The sequence below is a fragment of the Callorhinus ursinus genome, unplaced genomic scaffold (assembly GCF_003265705.2).
Source record: "Callorhinus ursinus isolate GAN/ISIS: 27379988/994484 unplaced genomic scaffold, GSC_fseal_2.0 scaffold21, whole genome shotgun sequence".
Taxonomy (NCBI): Eukaryota; Metazoa; Chordata; class Mammalia; order Carnivora; family Otariidae; genus Callorhinus; species Callorhinus ursinus.
Window position 1 is genome coordinate 3,506,108 of NW_027397083.1, and position 19,222 is coordinate 3,525,329.

Sequence of the window (19,222 nt, forward strand, 5' to 3'; positions counted from 1 at the left end):
ATCGCTCGGCATCAGGGAAATCCAAATCAAAACCTCAATGAGATACCACCTCACACCAGTCAGAATGGCTCAAATTAACAAGTCAGGAAACGACAGATGTTAGCGGGGATGCGGAGAAAGGGGAACCCACCTACACTGTTGGTGGGAATGCAAGCTGGTGCAACCACTCTGGAAAACAGTATGGAGGTTCCTTAAAAAGTTGAAAATAGAGCTACCCTATGATCCAGCAACTGCACTATTGGGTATTTACCACAAAGATACAAATGTAGGAATCCGAAGGGATACATGCACCCCGATGTTTATAGCAGCAATGTCCACAATAGCCAAACTGTGGAAAGAGCCAAGATGTCCATTGACAGATGAATGGATAAAGAAGAAGTGGTATATATATATAATAGAATATTATGCAGTCATCAAAAGGAATGAGATCTTGCCATTTGCAACGACGTGGATGGAACTGGAGGGTGTTATGCTGAGTGAAATAAGTCAATCAGAGAAAGACATATATCATATGACCTCACTGATATGAGGAATTCTTAATCTCGGGAAACAAACTGAGAATTGCTGGAGGGGGGGTGGGGTCAGAGGGATGGGGTGGCTGGGTGATAGACATTGGGGGCACATGTGCTAATGGTGAGTGCTGTGAATTGTGCAAGACCGTTGAATCACAGACCTGTACTTCTGAAACAAATAATGCAATATATGTTAAGAAAAAAAAAAGAAAAAGAAGACAGCGGGATGGGAAGAATGAAGGGGGGGAATTCGGAGGGGGAGACAAACCATGAGAGACAATGGACTCTGAAAAACACATTGAGGGTTCTAGAGGGGAGGGGTGGGGGATGGGTTAGCCTGGTGATGGGTATTAAAGAGGGCACATTCTGCATGGAGCACTGGGTGTTATAGACAAGCAATGAATCATGGAACACTACATCAAAAACTAATGATGTAATGTATGGTGATTAACATAACAATAAAAAAATTTAAAGAAAAAAAGAATTTTGAGTGTGTAGAAAGCTATGTTTTACCTTTTGGAATAAAACTTTGCTCTATGGAATAATGACTTTCTAAATACCCCTTTGCTATTTGTTATATTTCCTATTTATATATGGGAGAAAGTTTAAACGCAGTAAGACTAAGGTCTGTACACATCTTTAAATGGCTGCTAAGCAGTGAGAACAGAATGAAGAAACAGTCTATCTGAATGTAAAGAACATAACTCTGTCAAACAAATTAGGATGATTTTGCTTCTTCACCTTTAAAGAATGTGTTTTCTCAATACGTCCAGAGAGTTTCTCCTAGGCTTCCTTAATCTGAGTTTTTATGTGCAAAATAACCTTGAAAATTACACATAACAAAATTGTCCAAACAGTGCATTCTAAAGTTCCAAATACATCCAGAGAATTTTGCATTTTGCACCAAGCTGTTTCCTCCCCTTCAGGGTATTCTTCCTTTTTCTTATTTGATGATGTTCTTAGACAATTTTGTTTAAATGTGGCGTAAGCTCACAAATCTAGGTGCCAAAGTATATCTTACTAGAGCCTCAAACATTCACTCAGTTTTTTCTGAAATGTGAGTACATCAGCTTAATTTCAAATTGAATTTGCCTGATGTTTTATAGTCACCTTGAAACAAGCTACAAAGAGCAAGAAGACCAAACTGCAGCTTAGCCTCAGAAGCACAGGTGACTAGAGAAGAGACACAGGGCAGTAGCCTCTCATGAATTCAAGCCTCTACTCCTCCTCTGGTCCTCCTCTCAGTCCGGATTTCTTAGGGGAGAAAATACTATGGCAATTGTTCAATATCTACCCAGGTGCAATTACAGGAAGGGAACTACATTCCTGTATTTGTGGATATAGATGAGTGTATGTGTGAATGTGTATGCACATATGTCTGTGTGTCAGTCAGAGGGTGAAGAGGCAATGTGTTCATTATATAACTAGTAGTAAGTCCCAACTTTAAGTCTGAGTTTATCTGCTTGGGGTTTCCATCAGTCTCACAGAAGACAATCCTGACAGAAATGATTTGCTTGATCAAATTTATCCGCCACAATTGCAATCCCTGTGCTAATCACAGATAAATCAAATATTCAGATGCCAAAGTGGATTCATGGAACAAATGAACAATGTGACCAAATTCATTCTGCTTGGCCTGACACAGAACCCAGATGTGCAGGAACTTTTGTTCACTGTGTTTATATTCATCTACTTTCTCACTGTGGCAGGCAACCTACTCATTGCCATGACGATCACTACCAGCAGATTCCTGGACTCCCCTGTGTATTTTTTTCTGTCCTTCTTGTCCTTCGTAGACCGCTGCTGTTCTTCTACCATGGATCTCAAAATGATATTTGACTTACTCACTGAAAAGAAAACTATCTCCTTCATTGGGTGCATGACTCAGCTCTTTGCAGAGCATTTCTTTGGAGGAGTTGAGATCATCCTGCTCACAGTGATGGCCTGTGACCACTACCGGCCATCTGCAAGCCCCTACACTATAGGATCACAATGAACAAGTGAATGCGTGTCCACCTAGTGGCCATGGCCTGGGCTGGGGGATTTCTTCATGCTCTGATTCAAATTCTCTTTGTAGTCTGGTTGCCCTTCTGTGGCCCCAATGTCATTGACCATTTCATCTGTGACCTTTTCCCTCTGCTAAACTCTCTTGCACTGACACTCACACCTTTGGACTTTTTGTTGCCGCCAACAGTGGGCTGATGTGTCTGCTCATGTTTTCTATTCTTATCACCTCCTACATCCTCATTCTTTACTCCCTAAGAACTCATGGTACTGAAGGACAGTGTAAGGCTCTGTTCATCTGCACCTGCCATGTTACTGTAGTTGTCCTATTCTTTGTACCCTGTATATTTGTGTACCTTCAGCCCATGGTCACCTTCCCCATTTACAAAACATTGGCTGTGTTTTATACTATGATAACACCCATGTTAAACCCTTTAATCTACACCCTCTGAAACTCAGGTGAAAAATGCCATGAGGAAGCTCTGGAGTCACAGAGTAATCTTGGGTAACAATTCATGTGACTAGAGAAGGAAAAAAACAAACTTTATTCTTCTTTTAAGAAATAAAACTAATACAAAGGATGTTCTTGAAGTCAAAATATGTGAGTTTAAGTATATTTTGCTCCCTGGCTTTCTGTAATCTGTAATGTTTCCTCTTTCATATCAATCTTTGATTAAATGATGACTAAAATCTCTTCCAATTAGAAAACTCTGAATTTTCAAGTTATTGATCAAAAAGACATTGCTAATCAGCATAATATTGTCACAACCTATAGAAAAATACCTGAGTTTAGGTATTCAGTGGAAAAATTCTCTGTAAAGCTCTGGGTATAGATTATACAACCAACTGGACAATAAAATATTTCAATGAAAGGCATAATATCTAAGTATTCAGGCAAAAATGCATAGTTTCAATCCCATATGTGTAGTCAAAGTAGATTTCTGATGATAAGAAATAAAGATCAACCAGAAATGAATGAGTTTTAAAGAACGAGAGAGGATTCATCCCAAAATTAACGCTGTCTTGTTGCACAATTCCACGGGCACCATTTATGATGAAATCTGGGCTCTTCCTAGAGGAAATTATTTTTTCTGACTAAATCCCAAAAGGGATATAACATTCTTCCAGGTACAGCCATACAATCTCGCACATGATTCCCAGGCAAAAAAAAATGGCGGAATATTTTTCTGTCAAAGACATGCTATACACCACTTCAACTGTGAAGTATCTGTGGTTAGATGGATTTCTGCCTTAGCTAATAGGAACAAAAGTATCTAGGACAAAAAAGGACTTAATGATAACTGAGTAAGCCAGATAGAAAGACTACACATTCAAATTTGAACAACAACCTTCAGACTTCAAATGCAAACAATGCAACGGGTATGCAAAGTAATCTGAGATATAGACACGGTGCCATTCTAAGAGAAAGAATTCAAATAAAAGGAGTCCAGATTTGAACCAAGACAAAAGTTCTGCAAAAGAAAGAGAATATCATGAAAGCATATCAATACCAAAAAATCAACAAAATACAAAGGAAGGCAGTAAGAAAAGAAAAGAGGGACAGAAGAGCTACAAGACACACAGTAAACAAAATGGCAAGCCTAAGTCCTTACCTATAAGTAATTACTTTATATGTAAGATGGTTAAACTCTCCAGTCAAAAGACATAAAATGACTAAATGGATTTTTTTTAATCCCACTCTATGCTGTCTGCAAGAGACTCACTTAAGATTTAAGGACATACATTGTCTCAAAGTGAAGTGATGAAAAAAAGACATTCCATGTGAATGGCAACTGAAAGAGGGCAAGGACTATACTTATGTCAGACAAAATAGACTCTAAAACAAAAACTGTCACAAATAGGACTTTATATAATGGTAAAAGGGTCAGTTTACCAGGGAGATATAATAATTATAAATATTTATGCACCCAATATTAGAATACCTAAATATATCAAGCAAATATTAACAGATATAAAGGCAGAAAGAGACAATAACAAAATAGTACTAAGAGACAACAATGCTCCATTTTCAGTGATGGATACAGCATATAGACAGAAAATCAATAAGAACACAATGGACTTGAACAACACTGTTAGCAAAATGAACCTAACAGACATATATAGAACAGTCCATCCAATAGCAGAGGAATATACATTCTTCTCAAGTGCACATGGAAGATGATGCAAGATAGATTATATATTAGGTCACAAAACAAGTCCTGAAAAATGTAAAAAGATTGAAATCATACAGTATCTTTTCTGAACAGAAGGAAGTGAAACGAAATCAACAGCAGAAGGAAAACTGGAAAAATCACAAATACATGGAAATTAAATAACACATTATTGTGTAACCTATGGGTCAAGAAGAAATCAAAATGGGAATTGTGATTCTTCTATGTGAGATAGAAGGGATATAACATGTGCGAGATTGTATGGCTGTACCTGGAAGAATGTTATATCCCTTCTATGAATTACAAAACATGTCAAAACAAACAAAATTTACAATTATACACCAAAACCTATGGGATGCAGCAAAAGCAATATGAAGAGAGAAATTTATAGCAATGAATGCCCACATTTAAAAAGATCTCATGTAACCTACCAGTATAACTCAAGAAATGAGAAAAAAAAACTCAGAACAAAGTTAGCAGAGGAAGGAATAATTAAGATTACAATAGGTCAAGGAAATAGAGACTAGAAAATCAATAGAAAAATCTCAATGAAAATAAAAGTTGTTTTTTAAAGTAAAACAAAACTGACAAACTTTAGCTAGACTGAGAAAAGATCACACATGAAAGATGGGACATTAAAACTCATACCACAGAAATAAAAGGATTATAAGAAACTACTACAATTACACACTAAAAAATTGGATAACCTGGAAGAAATAAATTCCTAGGAACATACATTCTACCAAATCTGATGCACAAAGATAAGATAATCTGAACAGACCACTAATGAGCAAGGAAATTAAATCCATAATCAGAAACCTCACAAGAAAGAAAATCCCAAGACCAAAGAGCTTCACTGGTGAAATCTGAAAGCAACATTTAAAGAATAATTGCCCATCTTTCTCAAACACTTCTAAAAATTTGAAAAGGAAAAATAACTACTAAACTTGCCTTATAAGGTCAGAATCACTGTTACAAAAAAAAAAAAAAGACTGAAATACTTAGAAATAAACTGAACTAAAAAATTTAAGGATTTGTAAACTGAAAGTGATAAAACATATATGAAAGAAAGTAAAAACAAAAAAAAAGGCAAATATGGAAACATCCTCTGTTCGTGGATTGTATGATTCAAAGTTGCCAAAATGTCCATACTATCCAAAGTGATCTAGAGTTAGAGGGGAGGGGGGAGGGGGGATTGGTTAGCCCAGTGATGGGTATTAAGGAGGGCACATAGTGCATGGAGCACTGGATGTTATACGAAAACAATGGATCGTGGATCACCACATCAAAAACTAATGATGTATTGTATGGTGACTAACATAACATAATAAAATTTTTAAAATTAATTAATTAATTAATTTTTTTAAAAAGCCCAGTGAAATTTTTCACAGAAATGAAAAAACAATCCTTGGACACCTGGTGGCTCAGTAGTTGAGCATCCGACTCTTGGTTTCAGCTCAGGTCATGATCTGAGGGCTGTGAGATCAAGCCCCAAGTCAGGTTCCTATCTCACTGTGGAGTCTCCTTGAGATCTCCTCCTCTCCCTATGCCCCTCCCTCCACTTCCTCAAACTCTCATTCTCTCTAAAATAAATAAATAAAGCTAAAAAAAAGAAAAAACAATCCCAAAATTCATGTGGAACCACAATAGACCCCCATAGCCAAAGCAATCTTAAGAAAGAGGAACAAAGCTGGAAACTATATTACAAAGCTCTAGTAATTAAAATAATATGGTACTGGCATAAAGATAGACATAGACCAATGCAACAGAATGGAGAACACACAAATAAACCCATGCTTATTCATATGGTCAACTGATCTTTGACAAGGGTGCCAAGAATACACAATGAGAAAAGAATAACTTCTTCAGTAAATGGTGCTGGGATAAGTGGATATCCACATGCAAATGAATGGAATTGAATGCTTATCTTATACCTTACAAAAATCAACTCAAAATGGACTTAAAATGGAAGGCCTGAAACTGTAAAACATTTAGAAGAAAACATAGCAGAAAATCTTCATCACATTGGAATGAGCTATGATTTCTTGGATATGACACCAAAAGAACAGACAACAAAAGCAAAAATAGACAAATGGGACTACATCAGACTAAAAATCTTTTGTACAGCTAAGGAACAATTAACAGAGTAAAGAGACAACCTATAGAATGGGGAAAAAATATTTGCAAACCATATGTGTAATACAGGGTAGTATCCAAATAGAAAAAGAACTCATACAACTCAATAGCAAAAATAGCCCAATTTAAAAATAGGCAAAAGACTTGAATAGACATTCCCACAAAGAAAATATACAAATGGCCAACAAGTAAATGAAAAGATGCTCAACATTACTAATCATCAGGGAAATACAAATGAAAACCACAATGATGTATCATTTCACATCTGTTAAAATGGTCAGTCTCAAAAAGACAAGAGAAGACAAGTATTAGTAAAGATGTGGAGAAAGGGAACCCTTGTTCACTGAGAGTAAAAATGTAAATTCGTACAGTCACTATGGAAAACAGGATGGAGGTTCCTCAAAAAATTGAAATAAAGTACCATATGATCCAACAATCCCACATCAGGGTATTTATCCAGAACTACTGAAATCAGGATCTCAAGGAATTCTTTGCACTCCCAGGCTCATTTCAGCATTATTCACAATAGCTAAGTTGTGGAAACAACCTCAGTGTCCATCAACAGATGCATATCTTTCAAACAAAAAAATGTAGTATATATAGACATGGAATACCTTTCAGCCTTAAAAAGGAAGGAAATCCTGTCATTTGTGACAACATGGATGAAACTTGAGGGCATTACTCTTAAGTAAAATAAACCAGTGATAGAAGAAGCACTGCAATATTCCACTTATATGAAATATTTAAAATAGTCCAACTCAAAGAACCAGAAAGCAAACAGTGTTTTCCAAAGCTGGGGGAAGGAAGAAATGAGCAGTGATTGTTTAAAGGATATAGATTCTTAGAATGGAAAGATGAAAAATTCTGGAGATGGTTGGTGGTGATGTTTGCACACAGTGTGAATGTACTTAATGACACTGAACTGTACATTTGAAAATGGTTATGGGTGCCTGGGCAGCTCAGTTGGTTAAATGGCTGCCTTTGGCTCAGGTCATGATCCCAGGGTCCTGGGATCAAGCCCCTGGTCTTGCTTCCTGCTCAGCAGGGAGTCTGCTTCTCCCTCTCCCTCTGCCCCCTGCCATGCTCGCTCTCTCTCTCTCTCTCTCTCTCTCTCTCTCACTCTTTCACTCTACCTAAAATAAATATATAAAATCTTTAAAAATGAAAATGGTTAAAATGGCAAATTTTATATTATGTGTATTTTACCACAATTTTTAAAAAAAAGGGAAAGAAACAGACTGTGAGTGAGGAAAATTGTTAACTGTTGAGGACAGGGCTGAAGACACTGGTGCGGGACTTCAGGAGTGTATCACTTTCCTTAAAGGTAAAGGTTGATTTTTTTCAAGGTGATTTGTGCATGATTTCATCCAGCTCTTCAAAACCTCAGAAACTGGGGCACCTGGGTGGCTCAGTCATTAAGACTCTGCCTTCAGCTCATGTCATGATCCCACGGTCCTGGGATCAAGCCCCACATTGGGCTTCCTGCTCAGTGGGAAGCCTGCTTCTCCCTCTCCCACTCCCCCTGCTTGTGTTCCCTCTTTCACTGTCTCTCTTTCTGTCAAATAAATAAAATCTTTTTTTAAAAACTCGGAAACTGAGGGAGAGAAGATTATAGTGGAGCCTCCTTTCTATGCTGTTCCCATCCTCTACCTCTTAATGTCTTTATATATGATGTTTACCTTGGTGTGATTATCTCAATGCCGACCATGTGGAAGGACTGCTCTTTACTGTAAATCTCCACAATTCCTTCTGTGTGGGAAAGAGAGAAAAGCTATATTCCCATGAACACATCATAAGGATCTTTCATCCAAAGGAAGTCGATAGATCTAGGGCTCATAAATTACCCAATCTTGGGTAGCTGAGAATTCTGCCATCTGAGTCTCCTTTGTCAGCCACTAATAAAAATGTCAGTCTCCCAGAGTAACATGGCACATAACCTTGAAACAGTTTTCAATGACATTTCAATGTCATTGATATTCAATGTCATTTGACGTTTCAATGTCAAAAGATAATTTCCTAACCTTTATTGAAACTGAAAGGTCATGATGCTGAATTCTGTGTCCAGGAACTTTTGAGGAATTTTGAAATGACATTTTCAATGTCATTTCAATGACATTTCCATGCTCAAGACAACTATATACGTAGAACAGTCATATTTTCAGAGAGAAATCCATTCTCTGAACTCTGATCTATGCCTAAAACCACCCCCTATCCTGTGCCAGGCTCAACAATGTCAAAATGAACAGCAAAGCCCTATCAGGAAGCCTTCCTACTTTTCTTACCAAAATCTCATCCTAAACTATAGCCACTGACACATGTTTCACCAAAGTACAAGTGCATTTCTAAAACTGGCCTCTAATGAATCTTGTGGGGGTCAAGCAGGCACAAATGAAAGGCGGTGACTGAGGCTTCCAGCAAAGATTCCAACAGGACCAATTACTAATCCTCTGAGGACTTGAGAGGTCAATGCATTAGCAAATCCTGCACTTTGTGAAAGTCTATTTAAGTATTTCTCTAGAGTCTATGAAGGAAGAATTACAGAACATTTAACTAAATGACAGAGGCAGAGCAACCAAAAAGCTTAAGATTCATATGGGAGACACTGCTCTCAAGCTTAGGTGGTTAAAAGGAGGAATAAAAAAGAATTCTCTTCACACTGCTCATGGACTTGTTGGGAAACATAAATTTGGCAGGATTTGAAAAAAAAAATCCAATCAACTGGATCTGATGCACTTATATATTTTATTGTTCCATATACTAGCCTTTTCTAACAAAGTTTTTTCTTTGTTCCCATATTTTTACTTTAGATTAAATATAGTTCTGAGATCTGAAAAATATATGTACTTTGAAGACGTGTCTATATTTCCGTAAGAGGTCAAGAAAGTGAGTGGAAATTAAATCCTAGAGTATGAAGTTTCCTAACTAAAATAGCTCATTTTCTAAGTAAATTCAGACTGATAATGGGAACCAAAACAAACTAAAATGACCAATTCTGGAGGAGCTGTATGACAGAGAATTGCAGTGACCCACTTGTTAGTTCACATGGTATATTTGCAGCTGTGGGGCTATGCTCTCAAGGGAAGAAAATAATCGGTGGGTGCAATCTGAAAACAGTGGAATCCACAATCAACTAGATCCAGGTGAGTAATAACTAATTCTTTTTCCACAAATTTTAAAAAGATTAACTTAATTTACCCAAATTATTTTTACCAAATAGTTTTTATAGCTAGATTCTGTGAACTGAAGGTAATCTTTTTCTCTAAAGATGAATTTGAACATGATGACATGAAAATATCAGTAAAAAAGTGATCTGTAATGATGCCACACAAGAGGCTGTTGAGAACTACTAAGGTCACTTTTATAAAATCGTGGTTCACATGTATGTAGTAGTAGATTGCTTCAGTAGGTTTCTATATGTGATTATTTCAAATTGGTTCCCCTTTTCATGACTTCCATGTGCCACACTGAAGTTAGAATTAGTGGATTAAATCTATTATGGATGATGAAGCACATAGTTGCCACCTATAGCAGCCATGGATAGAGAAGAAACAACTAAAAAGACTGAGCTTTCTGGAAAACAAAAGATAATTTCCTAACCTTTATTGAAACTGAAAGGTCATGATGCTGAATTCTGTGTCCAGAAACTTTTGAGGAAAAATACGTTGTTATGGGTTTTTTTTTTTTTTTGGCAGGGACTGGAGAAAGGAGAAAAAGAGGGAGAGAAGGAATAAAATATCCTATGATCATTTGTAACATGTACTCACTATTGAAAATGCATGTACAGATCATTCAAAAAAAGAATACATTCTTGTATATATTCAATTTTCCACCAATTAGCAATGAATACTTTAAGTTCACCTTAATTGACTAAACTTATGTCAAAAGAAAAACTTGTATTATCTTAGATAACATTTCTGTTTTACAACAGGTAATTCAGGGAAACGTCAGGACTCATTTAATTCCATTTGTAAAAGTGACTAGGTTTCTAAATCTACTCCAGAGCATTATTCTTTATGTGATGAAAGACCAATTGCACAGAAAATTCATTTAAGAATTACTAAGGATTTTTCAGGGAACTTTGTACCACTGACATATCTGCATCCAAAGATGTGAGAAGAGTGAGTATGTATTAGTCATGTTGAGTCAGACACAACATCCAGGGCTGTTGAGGGAATGTGGCTCAAAGAGCTGTTATAAAGATAGTTCCTTGGCATTCTGAAGGGGAAAAACTCCAGCTGCAGCTCTGTCTCTCTGTGTGTATGTGCATTCATTTGACAGAAAGGAATCCTATCTCAAAGAACACTTCTGGTATAGTTATAGTAAGGATGGCACTTTCCTATCTGATACACACTTGACATTTTAAAGAGTATTGTGTTCCTATACCTATAAATATACATGCCAGTGGGCAAATATAACTTCAAAATAGTTGTTATTGATGAAACTGTCCCAGAAAATAGTGAATGAAAGCCATCTGTAAGGTTTTAGAGCCAGAGTTTAGAAGTCAATCATAGGTCAACAGTCATAGTAAAAAATTGCTTTTATTCTGGTGTTTGTAACATATTGTCACTATTCAAATTAGATGAATAAGAAAATTTAGCCTCTTTCTATTCCCTTTTATCACTACCTCGAAAGTAGTTGAGGTGAGTGGAAGGTGTGGTTCTATCAATCCCAGAGGCCAGGACTGAAGAGGTTATGGAAGATAATCAGTGTGGAATTAAAAATGCTCCTCAGATTTTCTGTGATCTTTCCAGATGGACCATGTGATCTTTCCCAATGGAACATAACCCAAGCTGAATCCATGGAAAGGAGGAGAAATGTAACAGAATTCATTCTGCTGGGCCTGACCCAGAACGCAGAACTGAGGAAATTCTTATTTGCTGTAATTTTAATCACCTACTTGATCACACTGACAGGTAACCTGCTCATCTCGGTCACCATCTTCATCAGCCCAGCCCTGGGTTCTCCCATGTACTTTTTTCTGTCCCACTTGTCCATTTTAGATGCTTTCTACTCTTCTTCCATAGCACCCAAAATGATCTTTGACTTGATCTCTGACAAGAACACCATATCGTTCAATGGCTGCATGACTCAACTCTTTGCTGAACATTTCTTTGGTGGAGTTGAGATCATCATATTACTTGTCATGGCCTATGACCGCTATGTAGCCATCTGTAAGCCCTTGCACTACATGACCATCATGAACCGACCTGTCTGTACTTTCTTGCTGGGAATGGCTGGGATTTTAGGCTTTCTTCATGGAGGGATCCAGGTTTTGTTCATGGTCCAGTTGCCATTCTGTGGCCCCAATGTCATTGACCATTTTATGTGTGATTTAATACCTCTCCTGGAACTAGCCTGTACAGATACTCACACTTTGGGGCCTCTGATTGCTGCCAACAGTGGATCACTATGCTTCTTAATTTTTTCTGTTCTGGTTGCTTCTTACATTGTCATCCTGCACTCTCTGAGGACCCATAGCTCTGAAGGGCGTCGCAAAGCCCTGTCTACCTGTGCTTCTCATGTCACTGTTGTCATCTTTTTCTTTGTACCTTGTTTATTCCTGTACCTGAGACCCATGACCTCCTTCTCTGCTGACAAAGCTGTGACTGTGTTTTATACCATAGTAACTCCCATGTTGAACCCTTTAATCTACACCCTCAGAAACGCAGAAGTGAAAAATGTCATGAAGAAACTCTGGGAGCAAATAATGAAAACTGATGATAAATGAAACTTGTGATTACAGTATTTACATAAACATATCTAGTGATAATTTAGAGAGATTTCTTCCCCTTCTTAGTTGATTAAACTTGGGACAGTCAACTGTCCTGTCTGGATCACTTTTCTTCAGAAGTCTATATATTATGGGCAAGATCAACATACCCATTAAGCCACAGTACACATGGTGCCTAGAGCCCACTATAATTTTAGGAGCCCTTTAATTTCTTTTCAAATAAGAAGAAAAATGAATATAATCTAAATCCAACTTGCAGAACAGTCATCTTTATACCAATGCTCTCATAAAATATAATTTTTAATTTTTAATGGAGGAGAATGACTCATAAGGACAAAAATAGCAAGAGGCCACAAATGTCATAATGTTACCCTGATTGTGGGTATCCAATAGATAAGCAGCAATATTCTTGAACACTCTTTACCTTGCATTACAGCTAGAATGAAGTTTTATTTTAAAAGAGTAGAACTATATATGCCAAAAAGTATAGAACACCAGGGAGTCTCTAAGAAGCACTTTCATTCAAATATACTTTTTCTTATCTTCCTAAATTTGAGAGGTTTATATATGTTCCAGCACCACAGCAATAAAAACTCTTTACTTGTCACAATCCCAAGAAGAGAACACTTCCACACAAAGGTACTTTATAAAAATTACATCACCACCATTCCCTGTAGTACGCAACTGTCTACAGAAAGAATTGGAGAATTGGCTGATGCAAAAGAAATACAAGTGATCAAGTCTGTAGAGTTAAGGCAGAAAATATCTGTATGTTAAAGTTGTGCTTTAGATGTGGACAAAGGAAGAGTCTGAACAGCTGGGGCAGGAAATTACCAGTGATGTAAGAACAAGTCAGTGTCACAAAACTGAGCAATAACCATGGATCTGGATTACAGAAAAGAATTCATAATATGTACATAATGAAATTCCAGGAGAGATTCAGAAATAGATACTTTGAAGTCAGAGATTAAGAGCTTTGGATCAAATAGGCTTGATTTTTCTTCTGTCTCCTGTATTAATTAGCCTTGTCAATGCAAGCATTTTGCTTCATTTCTCTACCGATTTTTTTAATCTGTAAAATGGAAATAGCATTGCATACTCTCTCTCTTAAGTTGTAAGAATTAAATGATTTAGATTGAAAAAATGAATCAGATAAAAATTAGTGATATTGCTGAGACAAGGTTACAGCCTTCAGACATATCACCAGGACAGAAAGTATGCCAGGGACAACAGATGCTGACAAGAGGAGCCCAAGAACACCGCTACTAACCATCATTCACTAACCATGATCACAGGAGGACAAAACATCTGTGCCAGCCTCACTTCACTTTAAAATAAGTCATAAAAGGTATCTGCGTATGAGTAGGGACAGCATAGTGGTAAGTTACTATCTCAGCAAAGAAACTAACTGGACCTGTGAGCAGATCTCTGGACACTAAAAGCTAGCCCACTGCCAACTCCCTGGGATACAAATGCCCTTACACATCTCTGCAGTAACAAATGCAGGAGCTGGTTGGAGCAACTGTGAGATGTCTGAGCAGAACTTATTTCAAAAGCTCTAGCCAATGAGGGATCGCTTCTGGTGCTCTCAAAGGAGGAGAAGGGAGAGCCCAGTGCCAGGGACAAACAGACCTATCTCTGTACTGAGCCTGGAATTCCTGAGAAAGCGCTCAGAAACTTGTCTTCAGAAGGTGATTTCATAACCAGGGTTTGGAAGATCATGTGATGCTGACATTTCTCATGTTCTCAGGACTTTATATCAGATTAGATCTCAGTCTACATGAAGGCGTTTTAAAAATAGATGTTTTGCCAAAACAAACAAGACTCTTAAAGTAAGAGAAAAAAGTGGTGTTTGCCAGTGGTGGTTTTCAGAGGTGATTGTGTGGGGGGAAGGGTGAAATAGCGAAAGGGGACTAAAAGGTAAAAATTTCATTATAAAATGAATAAGTCAAGGGGATGAAAAGTACAGCATAAGGAATATAATCAATAATAGTTTAATACTGTTTTATGGTGACAGATGGGTGACTACACTTATCTTGGAGAGCAATGAATAATGTATAGAACTGTCAAATCACTATGTTGTACACCTGAAACTTTATAACACTTTATGTCAATTACACTTCAATAATAAATTCTTAAAAATAGATGTTTTGCCATAATTTCCTGTGAGTGACCATCTTCTAAATATATGCAAGCAACACTATGTTTAAAATATCAAACTTATCTTTTAAAGATCTAACTGTAGTCCCCAAGAAAGATAGGATGAAATAGGATAATGTAAAAATAAGGATGACGATCCAAGAAAGAAAATTATCATATGGTTTCACTCATATGTGGAATTTAAGAAACAAAACAGAGCATCATAGCAGAAGGGAAGGAAAAATAAAATAAGACAAAATCAGAGAGGGAGACAAACCTTAAGAGACTCTTTTTTATTTATTTATTTGGCAGAAAGAGAGAGAAACAGAGCACAAGTTGGGGGGGTGGCAGACAGAGAAAGAAGCAGGCTCCCCGCTGAAGCAAGGAGCCCAATGCAGGACTCGATCCCGGGACTCAATCCCAGGAACCCGAGATCATGACCTGAGCCAAAGGCAGATGCTTAACCAACTAAGCCACCCAGGTGACCCCCTTAGGAGACTCTTAACTATAGGAAAAAACCTGAGAGTTGCTGGAGGGGAGGTGGGTGGGGGATGGAGTCACTGAGTGGGGGGATGGAATCAATGGGTGATGGGTATTAAATAGGACACATGATGTAATGGACACTGGGTGTTATATGCAGCTAATAAATAACTGAACTCTACACCTGAAACTAATGATACATCATATGTTAATTAATTGAATTTAAATAAGTTAAAAAAATAAGGATGATGATGCTCATAATGCTGATGAGGGCAGTTAATATTTCTCGAGCACCTTCTGTGAACAAAGTTCTGACTTACTCACTCATTTATATGTTTGGGAGGCAGTAATTTCTGTCCATATTTCTTTCATTAATGTAAGCCTCAAACTGAACTTACCTCTGTTTAAAACATTTCTTTATTTGAACATAATGGTGAACATACCCACAGGATTCTGTGAACATCAATAAAACAATGCTAGTATAAATAATTGTGACAGGGTTTTTTTTTAGTGTTTGCTAGGTACAAAGTACTTTGTAGTCACAATTTTTTGTTATTCAATTCTTACTACAGCCCAATAACTCCAATGATACTGATTTCCCCATTTCATGAATTAGGAAGCAATGGGTTGGAGAGAATAATTATATAGCTCAAGATCAATATGCTAAAATTTGCCAGAACCAGAATTTAAATCTAAGCCTGACTCACCCAAAGCCTTTGTGCGTTACCAAACCCATTTTGTAGCTGCTTACTGTAGCCAGACAACAAATTAAAATTTTTACATTTCTCTCTAATCTTTGGAGTTTTCTTCTTGAAACCCTTTCACCTTCATTGTTTAAACCGATCTGCGGGTAGACTTGCCTTCATAGAATGGCCAGGCTGAAAATGTACAAGTCTGCAAAGAACCAGTTGTGACTAGTCAGTACTTTGTAATTCCATGAATGTTTGATTCCCACATAACAGGAAATTTCTTTGAAATTATTTTCTCCTCCATTGGTAATAGTTTGTACATAAAGGAATGACCTGTGGCTTATATAGTAGTATTTTCCCCTGATAAGTAAAGACCAAATATTTTTGATATGAATATGTGCTCATCCTGCTGTCATCCATTAAAAAAGAAAGAAAAAAGCTTCACGGAGGGAACAAAGTTCAAGACAGGTGAAAAACTATATTTTCAAGTAGCTTGCAGGTAGCCACATAACAATAAGCTGTGGAATAAAATTCTCAAATGCAGTTCTTCTTTTTTTACTCCACAAGCATATTTTCAACAGTACTTAAAATTTGTAAGTTTATACTATTTCCAGCCTTTCTTTTTCTGTTGCACACTGGCAGGGAAGGGCACCAACATTTATGAGATGCCATCAACCTGTCAGAGGCTGTGCAATAAGCACAGGTCTGTCATTCCTTCTGCTTCTCAGAACCATAACTGATGTAGAAAATATGAAAAACTCTTACAAATCAATAAGATAAAATAACCACATGAGATTGGAGCAGCACTTCAGCAAAGAAGATACACAATGGCCAGTAAACATCTAAGGGGGTAGGGCTCCCCTCTTTTATCATCTGAGAAATAGGCTATAGAACCACAACAAAATACCACTGCAATGCTTCCCCACATGCCTAAAATTAAAAAGGACAGTCAATAACAAGTGTTTATTGTCAATATGGAGGAATTGTATCTCTCATGTGTGGCTGATGGAAATGTATAATGGTTTTCCAAGTATACCTTGGATATAAATAAATGTACCTACAACATATGACCCAGAAACTCTATTCATAGGTGTAAACCCAAGAGAAAGATATGCAGTTGTGCATGGGAAGACACATCACCAAGACTCTTAACAGAGCTATATGTAATACCATAAAACTGGTAACTTAAATGTCCAAAATTAATAGAATCGGTAAAAAATGTTGGTCTATTTATACAAAGACTAAGAGAATGAAAATAAGTGAATGACAGATACCACAACATGAATGAATCTCACCAACACAATGGTGAGCTAAAGAATCCAGACACAATGATTGCATATATGATTGCATTATTTAAAATGTAAAATAGGCCAACCTACAGATGTACACATAGGTGGTAAATGTATAAAAGTATGAAGAAAAGCAAAGAAGTTTTATCACAAAAGTCACCTTAGTGTTGATCTTTAAGAGAAGAGAAAGAGGTATTATTGGAAAGAGATGGGAGGGCTAGAAATCTTCTACTTCTTGAACTGCTTTGTGGTTTTATAAATGTCCCACCTTATAAATCAAAGATTTTTTTTGTCTTGACTTTTTAATTTCCTGATTATATGTGTCTCAGGTGGATTTCTTTTTTTTTAATGTTATGTTAATCACCATACATCATTAGTTTTTTTATTTTTATTGTTATGTTAATCACCATACATTACATCATTAGTTTTTGATGTAGTGTTCCATGATTCACTGTTTGCATATAACACCCAGTGCTCCATGCAGTACATGCCCTCTTTAATACCCATCACCAGGCTAACCCATCCCCTCACCCCACTCCCCTCTAGAACCCTCAGTCTGTTTCTCACAGTCCATAGTGTCTCATGGTTCATCTCCCCCTCTGAACTCCCCCCCTTCATTCTTCCCTTCCTGCTATCTTCTTCTTTTTTTTTTAAACATATAATGTATTATTTGTTTCAGAGGTACAGGTCTGTGATTCAACAGTCTTAGACAATTCACAGCGCTCACCATAGCACATACCCTCCCCATTGTCTATCACCCAGCCACCCCATCCCTCCCACCCCCCACCACTCCAGCAAACCTCAGTCTCAGGTGAGATTTGCTGAGCTTCCTGAACTTATAAGTTTATATATTTCACCAGATTTGGGAAGTTTTCAGCCATTATTTTTTAAAGATTTCTTTCTGATCCACATTCCTTCTCCTTTTTTTTCTGAGACTCTAATAACATGAATGTTAGACATTTGATATTGTCCCCCAAGTCCCTGAGACTCTGTCCAGTTTTTTAAATCTCTTTTCTTCTCTTTGTTCAGACTGGATAATTTCTACTGATATATCTTCAAGTTCACCTTTCTTTTATATTCCTACTATTCCACTGAGCCAAGCCAGTGAAATCTTTCTTTTGGCCATTGAATATTTCAGTTCACAATTTTCAATTGCATTCCTTTTTTATAATTTCTATTTCTTTGCTGACACTTTCTATCCTTCCATTTCTTTCAAATATGATCGCCCTTACTGATAGGATCATGGTTATAATGGTTGCTTTAAAGCCTTTGTGTGAAAATTCCAACATCTGTGTTACTGTGTCTGCTCATCATTGTTTTTTTTCCTTCCAGGTTGAGATTTCCTGCTTCTCTGTATATTGAGTAATGTTGGATTGTATCTTGGATATTTTTGAATGTTGGACTTTTAATTTTAGCATGCAATTAACCTTGCTAGTTTCAGGTTGCAATTTCCTACCCATCTTCTGTGGGCTGTGATTCCAAAGTCAGTTCAGTTAGCAAATCCTTTGCAGTGTTGTTCAGCTCTTTCTCACATGTACACCACCCAGTGGCCAATCTGGGACTTGAGTGGTGGTCTATCCTCTAATGCCATTCTCAAAGACCTTGGTATGCTGTTTGAGCTCAGATTCACACATTCACAGCTCTGAGCAGAGAGCTCTGGAATTCATACACAACTTAATGGAATGACTCTCTTGAGTACCCTCCTCTCTTTAATCTCCCTGATGCTTTTTGGCTCTGGAAACATGGCTTTAGTTTTCAAATTGTGCTGCACAGTCCCCACAACTGAGTCTGTGTCAATGGCCAAGATTCCGGAGAACAGAGAATAAAAAGATTTGTCCCAGGCTCATGAGATTACAGCTCCAATGGTCAATTTAAAAAAAAATCCCCCTTCCTGAAAGTTTAAGACACCTGTCCCACCACCATTGTTGCCTTTGTCACTGCTTCTCTGTCACAAGACTGACTGGGGTCGGGGGGCGGGGGGAGAAAGAAAGAAAAGGAAAGGAAAAATGAAGAGATCCACTCCTTCATTCTCTGCCCTACTTGTCTGACCAACACAAGAAAGTTTCTCTTA

The 19,222-nt window shown here is 37.3% G+C and overlaps 1 protein-coding gene and 1 pseudogene across 1 annotated transcript; both read left to right on the top strand.

Annotated features, from left to right (window-relative positions):
* The first annotated feature begins 2,053 nt into the window (after positions 1-2,053).
* Positions 2,054-3,041, top strand: LOC112829254 (olfactory receptor 4C5-like; annotated as a pseudogene).
* Positions 3,042-11,543: 8,502 nt separating this feature from the next.
* LOC112829252 (olfactory receptor 4C45-like) lies at positions 11,544-12,551 on the top strand. The gene has a single exon (XM_025878724.2). The coding sequence runs from the start codon at positions 11,544-11,546 to the stop codon at positions 12,549-12,551; it is 1,008 nt and encodes a 335-aa protein (XP_025734509.2).
* The last annotated feature ends 6,671 nt before the right edge of the window (positions 12,552-19,222 follow it).

What these genes read in the sequence shown, in the direction of transcription:
- LOC112829252 (XM_025878724.2), top strand. Translation starts at nt 11,544, where the DNA reads ATGCTCCTCAGATTTTCTGTGATCTTTCCAGATGGACCATGTGATCTT.